The sequence below is a fragment of the Capsicum annuum genome, chromosome 1 (assembly GCF_002878395.1).
Source record: "Capsicum annuum cultivar UCD-10X-F1 chromosome 1, UCD10Xv1.1, whole genome shotgun sequence".
Lineage (NCBI taxonomy): Eukaryota > Viridiplantae > Streptophyta > Magnoliopsida > Solanales > Solanaceae > Capsicum > Capsicum annuum.
In genome coordinates this window covers 2,889,198-2,900,093 of record NC_061111.1, presented here as the reverse complement: position 1 = coordinate 2,900,093, position 10,896 = coordinate 2,889,198, and the positions used below count along the sequence as shown (strand labels likewise).

At 34.3% G+C, this 10,896-nt stretch overlaps 2 protein-coding genes across 2 annotated transcripts; both read left to right on the top strand.

The window, feature by feature from the left end:
* The first annotated feature begins 3,009 nt into the window (after window positions 1-3,009).
* LOC107852155 lies at window positions 3,010-4,592 on the top strand. The gene has a single exon (XM_016697214.2). It carries the CDS (start codon window positions 3,244-3,246, stop codon window positions 3,889-3,891), a length of 648 nt encoding a protein of 215 aa, XP_016552700.2. The 5' UTR covers window positions 3,010-3,243; the 3' UTR covers window positions 3,892-4,592.
* A 2,544-nt stretch (window positions 4,593-7,136) lies between these two features.
* On the top strand, window positions 7,137-8,138 carry LOC124895891. Its single transcript, XM_047406393.1, has 3 exons — window positions 7,137-7,290; window positions 7,360-7,538; window positions 7,587-8,138. The coding sequence occupies exons 1-3, from the start codon at window positions 7,137-7,139 to the stop codon at window positions 8,136-8,138; spliced, it is 885 nt and encodes a 294-aa protein (XP_047262349.1).
* Window positions 8,139-10,896: the final 2,758 nt, after the last annotated feature.

Here is a 10,896-nt window from a genome sequence, read left to right as displayed (position 1 = left end):
CCCCTATTACTATTTGTGGGTAACTAACAACAACAACAATAATATACTCAATATATTCCCACCTAGTGGGGTTTGGAGAGGGTAGAGTGTACGCAGATCATACCACTACCTCAAGAGAAATAGAGAGGTTGTTTCCGATAGACCCCCGGCTTAGGACCAATAACAGTATAACAAATCCAAAAAGTAAGCGCATATAAACTAGTATGGTACACAAAACAAACTAACAGTATAACAAACACAAAAGATAAGTGCATAATAAACTAGTGCGGGATGCAAAAAAGCCAACGCCACTAGCCCCAAAAACTACAGCCACAACACTACGAACCAGAAACTCCAAAACCAAAGGAGCACTCCCTTATTACTACCTCCGCGCTCCTACCCGTCACCCCCTACCCTAATCCGTGTCTTTCACACCTTCCTATCAAGGGTCATGTCCTCTGCAAGCTGTAATTAGAGGTGACAATTTCAGCCCATATTTGTGAAAAGAGTCCATTTAACTCATATTTAGTGAATTGGATCACTCATATTTCAAATGGATAAATATAGACTTTAACTCATTTTAAAAGCTCATACAAATATGGACAAAATTGGTAAAATATAGGTGCCCATTTAAACACAGAGATCACCCACCTATGCTTAAAGTTATAGTTTTTTTTCTTTTCTAGTTTCTTTTTTTCTTTCTTTTTTCTTTTTCATTTTTTTTTACTCATTGCTTATAATTTCTTTTTTTTCTTTCTCATTTTTCCATCTATTTTTTTTATTTTTATTTCTTTTTTCTTTGTATTCTTTTTTTTTTCACTTTCCCCTTTCTCATTTTTATTTCATCATTCGTATTCGCCTGAGACCTACATGGGTTAATAAATATAAACTTCTAATTATCCCATTTAGCCTATATAATTCATAACATCTCTTATCAATTAAATATAATCCATAGTCTCACTCTTTTATTATCATTTTTTCTATCTTTTATTTCTCTTTATTTTTTTTTATTTTTTCTTTCTTTTTTCCTTTAATTTACTATTTTTTTCTTTCTTTTTTCCTTTAATTTACTTTTTTTTCATTTTCATTTTTTCAACTTATTTTTTACTCGTTTCTTACAATTTTTTTCTTTCTTCTTTTTCATCATATTTTTCTTTTTCAATTCTATTTCTTTGCATTTTTATTTTTTTGTATTTCCGTTTCCCCCTTTTTCATTTTTGGTTCGACATTTTTGTCATTTTTCTTATTTTTTTTATATTCTTTTCCTCATCTTTTTTTTTTTTTGTCATTGCATTTTATGTTTTTTTACTTTAAATTTATTTGTATCATACTATATATTTCAAATAAGTTTATATAGTATGTAATTACTCCATATCATGCCTAATCACCTCCCTCCAATATTTCTTCAATCTACCTCTAGCCTGCCTAAAACCATCCATAGCCAGAGTCTCACACCTCCGCATCGGAGCATCAAGGTCCCTCCTCATCACATGCCCAAACCAACGTAGCCTTACTTCTCGCAACTTATTCTCCACAGAGGCAACTCCCACCTTCTCCCGAATAATCTCATTCCTCACCCTATCTTTCCTGATATGTCCATACATCCATCGCAACATTCGTACATTAGAACAACTAAAGATAAAAGTAACTAACAATTTTATTAATCATTATAAACATTACAAATCTATAGCTATATTTCACACAATATGCTAAATTACCTCTATTATTAGATGCGTACATTTATTTCTCAAACATGTATATGACTTGTAATTAATAAGAGTGATATAGTGAACATAACCTTTTATTTAGTGTTTGAGTTTGACTAGTAAAATATATGAACAACTAAAGATAAAAGTAATATCATGAATAAATTAGAAATTAGCTAAAAAAACAATTTAAAATAGGCATCTATTTTTAGTATAAAAATTCATAATAATAATAATTTTTATTTTATTCATTCATTTTTTCTTGTTCACTTTTTATTTTGGGATGTCAATAATACTTGTGCAGTTTATAAAATTAATGAATTATTTATTTATTTTATCATTGATATGAAATACAAAGCATCACTCATTGCATTTTTTAAAGCAAAAAAAATTATTATATTAGAAAAATCACCCCTCTATTTATTAAGTACTTTCTCCGTCCCATTTTATCCGTCCCAAATTTCCTAATTTGGTGTCCCATTTTACTTGTCTTTTTTTACTTATCAAGACAAGACAAACTTTTTTTTTCTCATGTTTTACCCTTTGCATTAATTACTTTTTCTTTAAATTAAAATGTTAACATCATTTAATAGGGGTACTATGGTAAACTAGCCATATTATTTATTATTTTGCTTAATAGTTGTGTCATCCCAATTTGAGACGGATAAAATGGGACGGAGAGAGTATTTCTCAAGGTATGTGTCAAGTTAAACATAACAAGTATTTATGGACAGAGAGAGTAATTTTCTCGGAAAGATTTTATTATGCCGTACATTGCTAAATAATTGGTGCAATGCATCATTGCATTTTTTAAAGTAAAAAATTTATTATATTCAAAATGTTATAGTAAAATCATCTCTCTAATTATTATTTCTTAAGGTATGTGTTAAGTAAAAAATAACAATATTTATAAGTGGAGTGAGCAATTTTTTTCGGAAAGATTTTATTACGCTATTATTCGGTGCAATGGATCACTCATTGTCAAAACATTTATTATATTCAAAATGTGACATACTAAAATTACCTTCAATTTTTCTTTTTTTTTTTAAGATATGTATCAAGTTAAAAATAGATAAGTATTTATGAATGAAGAAACAAATTTTTTTTCGAAAAGATTTTATCATGCTGTCCATTACTAAATAATTGATGTTTTAGATAACCAAAAAATATTTCAAAAGAACATGCTTAATCCAAAAACACCACTAATTTAAATAAAGAAGTAAAAATATCTATGTATAGATAAAAACATCATAAATTGTTTCCCACATAAAACAGAATTCAAACAGACCCATTTTTTCGAAATTCAAAAAAGACAGAATTCTAAACCAAATACACTTACTTCCATACACTGTTTCTTCTTTTCGTCTTTATCTACTCGTACCATTTTCATAGTACTATACACATAACAACAAAAAAACCCTTCCCCTTTTGGCCTTTCCCTTTCCTATTCCCTTTTTCTCCCTATATATACACACAAAAATTTCATCAAACCTTTCCATTATTACCAAGTCCAAGTGATAGTTTTACTGCATCGAGCTGTTCTGAAAAAAAAAAAAAAATGTCTACAAACGACAATGAAATTGATAACAACTTACTTACATTGTCTTTATCTTTCCCTACCGCCACCGTACCACCACCACCTCCTCCTCCACCACCGGAATCCTCCCACGGACCGCTTCGTCGTCCTCGTAAACGAAAATTACCTAGCCAAACAAAAAGTGACACGATAACTCCACCTTATCCATGGGCTACAAATCAACGTGCCAAAGTGCACTCTCTTAACGTGTTACATTCTAACGGTGTTAGTAATATTATTGGTGAAGTGCAATGCAAGAAGTGCGAGAAAAAATATGAGGTAAGTTTTAATTTGCGCGAGAAATTCGAGCAAGTTGGAAGCTTTATCGCATTAAATAAAGCTTCCATGCATGACCGGGCACCGGACATTTGGATGAACCCGGTTTTTTTGAAATGCAAGTATTGTGAACAAGAGAGCAGTGTTAAACCGGTTATTGCATCGAAGAAGAAATCGATAAATTGGCTATTTTTGCTATTGGGACAGTTTATTGGATGTTGTACACTTGAACAGTTGAAATATTTCTGCAAACATAACAAGAATCATCGTACTGGTGCGAAGGATCGTGTTCTTTATTTAACGTATTTGACTCTTTGCAGGCAGCTTGATCCCAGTGGCCCTTTTGATCGTTGAAAGTAGGAGAGAAAGTGTTGTATTCGTAATTTGGATTGAAAAAGGTGCTATAGTTTAAAGAGGGGTTCTTTTTGTTATTTGGAGTGAAAAGGTGCTATGGTTTAAAGAGGAGTTATTGGAAAGAAGTGTTCTTTTTGTCATTTGGAGTGGAAAGGTACTATTGTTTAAAGAGGGGTTATTGGAAATAAGTGTTCTTTTTGTCATTTGGAGTGGAAGGTGCTATAGTTTAAAGAGGGGTTATTGGAAAGTAGTGTTCTTTTTGTCATTTGGAGTGGAAAGGTGCTATAGTTTAAAGAGGGGTTATTGGAAAAAAAGTGTTTTTTTTGTCATTTGCAGTGGAAAGGTGCTATAGTTTAAATAGGGGTTATGTAAAGTTACTATTGTTAGTGTTGCTGTTGCTAGGATGATTGAGATCAAGGTATAGTTGATAGAAAGTTTATGTTTTGGTTTGTAGCCAACTTTTATTTTGGGCATGATTTGGCTATATATATGTCCTGTTGTTTTTCACTTTTTTTTTGGGGGTTGGCTTCTCTTGTTTTTTACTATTAATGTTAAACAGTTTAATTTTTGCTCATTCACGATGTCCTGTTTTAATGTAGTTAGAATTTTGTTTTTAGTGGATTTTGATCATGTCTGTAAATTTTGTTATTTTTCTGTTCACTCGGTCAGTTTATCTTTACTTTTTCATGTTCGATTTGACACGAAATAATTACCTTTACTTGTTCAGTATTTTTCTTATATTTAACCTTATTTTGATCATGTCTGTAAATTTTGTTATTTCTTCTGTTCATTCGGCCAGTTTATTTTACCTTTTCATATTTGATTTGACACGAAACAATTAACTTTACTTATTTAGTAGTTTTCTTATATTTAACCCTTAGAACTAATCACTCTATCTCCAAATTACTTGCCAATAACTTATACTAAAAATCGTAGGGCTAGTGTGGTAAATAGTCATGACAATTGTTGTTTTCTTAGTGAGCGTGTAAGTATAAATGTTATAAGTAAAATAGTAATTTCACTATAATGATGGAAAATGAACAATGGTAAGTAAAATGATAATTTCACTATAATGATGGAAAAATTAACAATGGTATTTCACAGGGTAAAATAGACACAATTGTCTTTATTGAGTTTTTAATGAACATGATTTTTTTAAGTATACTCATTTTGAATCGGTGGATCAGTGGGAATATTAGGTCGGGTAGGGCGAAGATAGTAAATTACATGTTGTATTTATTGATTTCTTAATGAACAAGATTTTTTTAAGGTGATATTTATTTTGGATCGGTGGATTGATGGAAATATTAGGTCGGGTAGGAGTTGGAGATTGAGTTATCAATGATGGAGATTGAGTTATCAATGAAGATGAGGTTCGTTGAAGAGTGGGGCGGGACTCGGAAAGTCATTCTCGAGCAGCTTATTTTTTTAGAGAAATGTTTTTCAAAAATTAAATTATGAAAATGCTTTGGATTCAGTCAAAGCCTTTTTCTGTTTCCCATAAGGCCATACTAATAATAATAGTAATTAAATAGGCATTTATGAGTAATTATAAGTTCCACAGATTGTTGTTTACTTTTTTAACAGACAGTAATTTACTATGATTAATTATGCTTGTTTCTATTGTTGGACATTAATTAACAAAGATTCTCATATGTAGATTCACCATTAATAAATGATCTTCCCCTTTATCAGTACTGATTAATTAGCCCCCCCAAGCAGCAGAGCAGGTGTGATGGCATGATTGACGAAAAAATGAAACATCTATTTTTGATATAGGAGCAATTATGTATTAAGGTATTATTTGAAATGGAAAGCTTCAAGCATGTAACGTTTGTGGAGCAGACTTAACATATTCTTGTATGAAACATTAAAAGCCACTAACAAACTATATTACTTAAGTTATTTGCCAGCACTATTTCTAAATGTTGAGGGTGTGCACGTTGGATTCTCCGAAAGTAGTGCATTTTTGGAGGGTCCGATACTGGTATAACAGCGTTTTTTTGGAGAGTTCGAGTAACATAGTTTTTAATGAGATGCAATCCAAAACAACGGTGAAGTAACAAAGATGCATATCTCAGTAGCGAAGGAACTTGGAATGATAGAAAACCTACAATTCATGAGCAAGAAGTACTATGTTGCAACTCCAAGTTTTAGGTTCCTTGCCTGTTCTCTGATGTGTGGCAACCACCATATCGCGTATCATAGTGAAACTGGATCAGTTTTGAGGCTGTCTCATAAAGTTCGCGATAAGTTAATGGGGCAAGTATGCCAAAACAACTTTTTTTCCAAACTATTTTGTCAAATATCCAAAAGTTTTAAAACATTGGTCAAATACCTACATAATTCTACCTCATCACCAACTTTTTCAACTTAACAATTTCAGTTCCAACTTTTATAATAATTCACTTTAACCCAATACTTCCAACTTAATAAATTCATCCACAAGTTTCTAATAATACACTTCAACCTACTCCATCATCTACCATTATATACACAAAAATAACTAGGTTTTCCAAAAATATTTAAAAAAAAATAAAAATTCAAAAGCTAAAAATAGAAAGTGGTTATTTTTTCCTCCAAAAAGCTCCGATTCCGACCACTTTTCCGGCTTTTTTTCGGGCGATCAGCTACAAATCAGTCCACAAACATCGTAATCTTGTCCATTGCATCCATTGTCACCCTATTTGTTTCCTATCTTCTCAAACACACTTTCCACCATTGTTAAAAAGCTTTAAATCACATTACTCAAAACAACTTTAGAAAGTGCATTACAGCATCTCAGGCGACTCCAAGTTCATTTCTCTATTCCATAAACCCAACAATCATTGATTAGAAGCAATATTTACAATTTGAAGTTTTTGTACCGATATCTGCGCAGCCATCGACCCATCATCGTCAGCCATAGACCGTGCATACAACCCGACATAGATCGTAAGCATAATCTACCATCGACCAAATCTTAATTCTACTATGTCTATTGTAGAATTTATTCTGGTTTCTGGTGATTTCATGGAAGAATGGGTGGAGACTCTCAATGTTGGAAATGGAGATCATTTACCAAGGTGACAATTCCCATTCATGTTCACCGCAACAGTTCGTAAGATGAATTAGTTACAAGAGTAATGCAGAGCGGTAACCTAGATTGCGCGCCGAGCGACGTGGTTATTAGTTATCTAATGCATTCGAGGGAAAAAGTGAATCCTACGATCATAAGTAGCGTTGTACGTGTGCTGACGTATATGATGGATGCTGATGCAGATGACTTTAGGCCTCTTTTGAGGATAAATGTGGTTGAGAGGTCCTTTGAAGGATCGCTGAACTCATCAGCACTCCCACCGCAGCGCCCGACAGTTGACGATGATTTAATTGGCGACGATTTGAATGATTATGAGAACGGTGGCGATCATCTAATTAATATGGAAGATGATTCTATGCATATGGAAGACTTTTCATCGGACTCGCAAGATGATGAAGAAGACCGTGGAACGGCATTAAAATCAGGATACTCCTTCTCGGACGGAACTAATTTCTGTTATGGTAAAAAAATCATCGATAAGAAAGAGCTAAAAATTCTACTAGACGCAGCAGCGGCGAGGCAGTCTTTTGATTATTATATAGAGAAGAGCTGCACGAAATTGATTAAGGCGAGATGCTTATCTCATGGTTGTGGCTGATTTTTGTGGGCAAAAAAGTACGAGACCTCGGACAGATTTTGCATATACAAGTATATCGGGTTGCACGCGTGCGGGGTTAAACATGCCACGCGCAGACACAAGAAAGTCTCATCCGAATTGATTGTTTCAGTATGCGTAAATCACTTTCGGGATGGTAAGGGTCCAAGCATAAGAGAAATTCAAAAGATTGTGTTTAAGGAGTTGCATTGCAACGCAAGCTATTGGATGTGTTGGAAAGGAAGTGTAATTGCAAAGAACATCATTCACGGGACACCGGAGCACGGATATGCTTGCTTACCGACTTTTTCCTACATGGTGGAGTTATTGAATCCCGGGTCTTTTTACTCTATTATGGTAAACCGGATAGATGGATCGTTCGTTTACTACTTCTTAGCATTCGGAGCTTGTATACGGGGATATGCCCATATGAGAAAGGTAATTGCCTTTGATGACACATATTTGTATGAAAAGTACGGGGGCGTTCTGTTGAGTGTCGTTGCACAGAACACTGAAAATCATATCTTTTTGATTGTCTTTCGTGTGTTCGATAAAAAGAACGATGCTTCTTAGACCTTCTTCTTCCATAAGATGAAGTCTATCGTAGAAAATGATCCAGATCTATGTGTCAGCTCCAACAGGCACATTAGCATTGCCAATGCCTTCTCCCGTGTATACAGTCGTGTATATCACAGTCTTTGCATGAGGAACCTCGCTGAAAATCTTTGCGTAAATCAACACTGCGGAGAACATCTTTATATATTCTACGCCGCTGCGAAGTCTTATTCCTTTGATGAATTTAGCGATAATTTTCTGGAAATGAAGAGTAATTGTCCCGAGGCAGCACATGTCCTTGAAAATATGCTTGGTTTTGAAAAATAGAGTAGAGTACACTTTTCGGGCAATAGGTACGATGTGATGACCACAAACATTGTCAAGTCGCTCAACTCGATTTTGATGGATGAACGGGAGTACCCCCTGTCGTACATATTCAGTTCAATTGCTAGAAAATTTGATGAAAAGTTTAGGGAGCGGTATGCCTTTGTTGATGGTAAAGAGAACATATTTGGGCCTTACGCAGAAAGGATCCTAAGGGATAATAAGAGCGCGACCGATTCCTTGTATGTGAGTAATCTAAATGGGGTTCTCAACCTGTATACGGTGTTCGGCAACGGCGTTACTGCCAAGGTCAATCTCTTAGAGAGGAGTTATTTTTGTCGGAAATTTGACTTGATGAAAATGCCATGCAAACATGTGATGGCAGTTTTGCGAGCAAAGTTTGGCGATGGCGAAGGTTATGATAACTCTATCTACGATTACTCTTGGCCAATTTATAAAGCTAAAAGTTACCTCCTCGCATACTCGAAAGCAATTAACGTTGTCCCTTCGAAGGCCGAATAAACTGTACCACAGGAATTGCTAAACACTAAAATTTCTCCACCCCCTACTATCCCAAACTCGGAAGGAAGAAATTTAAACGCGCTAAGGGCGTCGGTGAGACACTCAAGTCCAAAAGGAGGAATAGGTGTTCAATATGCAAGAAATCCGAACACAAAAGAACTACGTGTAGAATGGCCATCAAATTATAGATAGGATTTTTTTTTAGCTTCAGTTGTAAAGCTACTGTTTTGGTTGCTAAATGTGCATTTTTGTAGATTTTAACCTTCAGTTGTAATCGACTTAACTCGTTGTCTACAATAGACTACGTAAAGCCTATGGTGTATATTTCACAAAGTCTATTAAATATTATGTATTAGTTATATTATTGCTCATCTAACACGCTATCTTGTTTATTTTTTCGCCTCATCTCTCCAACTGATGCAATGAATCATTATTTCCCTTGTTTCCCGTTCCAATTTAATAAAAAGCTGTATAAAATATCTATTCACGATAAAAACCGCCGGTATACACAACCAAGCATTTTCTCTTCTTAAGCACGTCGACTGACCATTAGGTGGACACATGAAAGGATGTCATCTATAGGTCTATAAGAACAGGTCCTATTTCTACGTAACCCTTCACTTGTCCCTAAACCCAATCAGAAAGCCTCTTCTTCTTCTTCTTCTTCTTCTTCTTCTTCTTCTTCTTATTCACCAAAGTTTAAAATCATGCCTGGTCGTAGAATTTCCCTTTGCCCAATCAGATGAGTCCCTCCTCATACCTATGATTTGCTGCTTCTTCGAAATGACTTTGACCGTCTTTTTCTTGGCCTGGAGAAGATCGACAATACTTAGAACGTGAGCTCCGCCGAATTGCTCGTTTCCTCCGAGCAATTATGGAGCATCTTGGAATGAACGACAACGACTAGATCACCCCCTCCCCCACCACCACCATCTCCATAATTTATTTTACCTTATTATTTTAGTTTATGTTTTTAAGTTTTTTTGGTTTGTTCATTGCTAAAGAAGCTTTCTTGTAGGATCTTGTTAGAAGAAAGTTTCTTTTATTTTGCCCTTTTTGCTGTTAATTTTATTATGTAACGTAATGAACAATTTTAATAGGCCAAATCCATCGATAGCTCCTCAAACTTGTCCTGAAAATTTTCTTAAACCTTTAAATTAAGGCTTGTACCTATCAGACACCTCAACTGCTTAAATTGATACCTATCAGGCACAAAATGCTGACTTGGCAAGGAGAGTGTGTTGAACAAAAAATAATATTTTACATTTTTTTATTAATAAAATTTTTAATTATTATAATTTTTTAATTTTAAAAAAAAAAAAAAAAAAGAACAAACCCCCCCTCCCCCTCCATTCATCATCTTCACAGCCCCTCCCCTGCATTATCATATTCATTGCACCCCACCCCCGCCCCAGCCCTCCATTGTCCCAGCCCCCAACCATCTTCTTCATCTCTATTTTTTTCTTTAAATTCTTAACAATTTATTAATACAATTAATAATTTTCAATTAATAAAAGAATAGAAAAATAATGAAAGCTCTGAACTTTAGCAGTGGAATTGAAACGGTTAGGAAAGATGGAATCTTTTTAAATTAACTAGTGGAACTTTAGCAATATCATCACTGCCTCTTTGGAAAGATGGAATCTTTTTCAGAGTGGACAGTTTCCAGAAAAGTTTGAAATGGAGGGAGTATTTTTAGCAACATGTACCAATGGAGGGTTGTTTAATTAGGCCGGTCAGAGAAATCATAGGTCAATCAAAAAGGGGAATGTGAAGTCATAATTTGAGAAGTCCAGTGCGACAAAAACCAATAGAGTTGCCATATCTCACAGAGCTCCGTGTTTGCTCTGCAAAGATATAAGTCACATTTTCTCCATGCCCCAATTTTCATCCCTGATTATAAGTATCAAATTCTGGTTGCCACTGATTT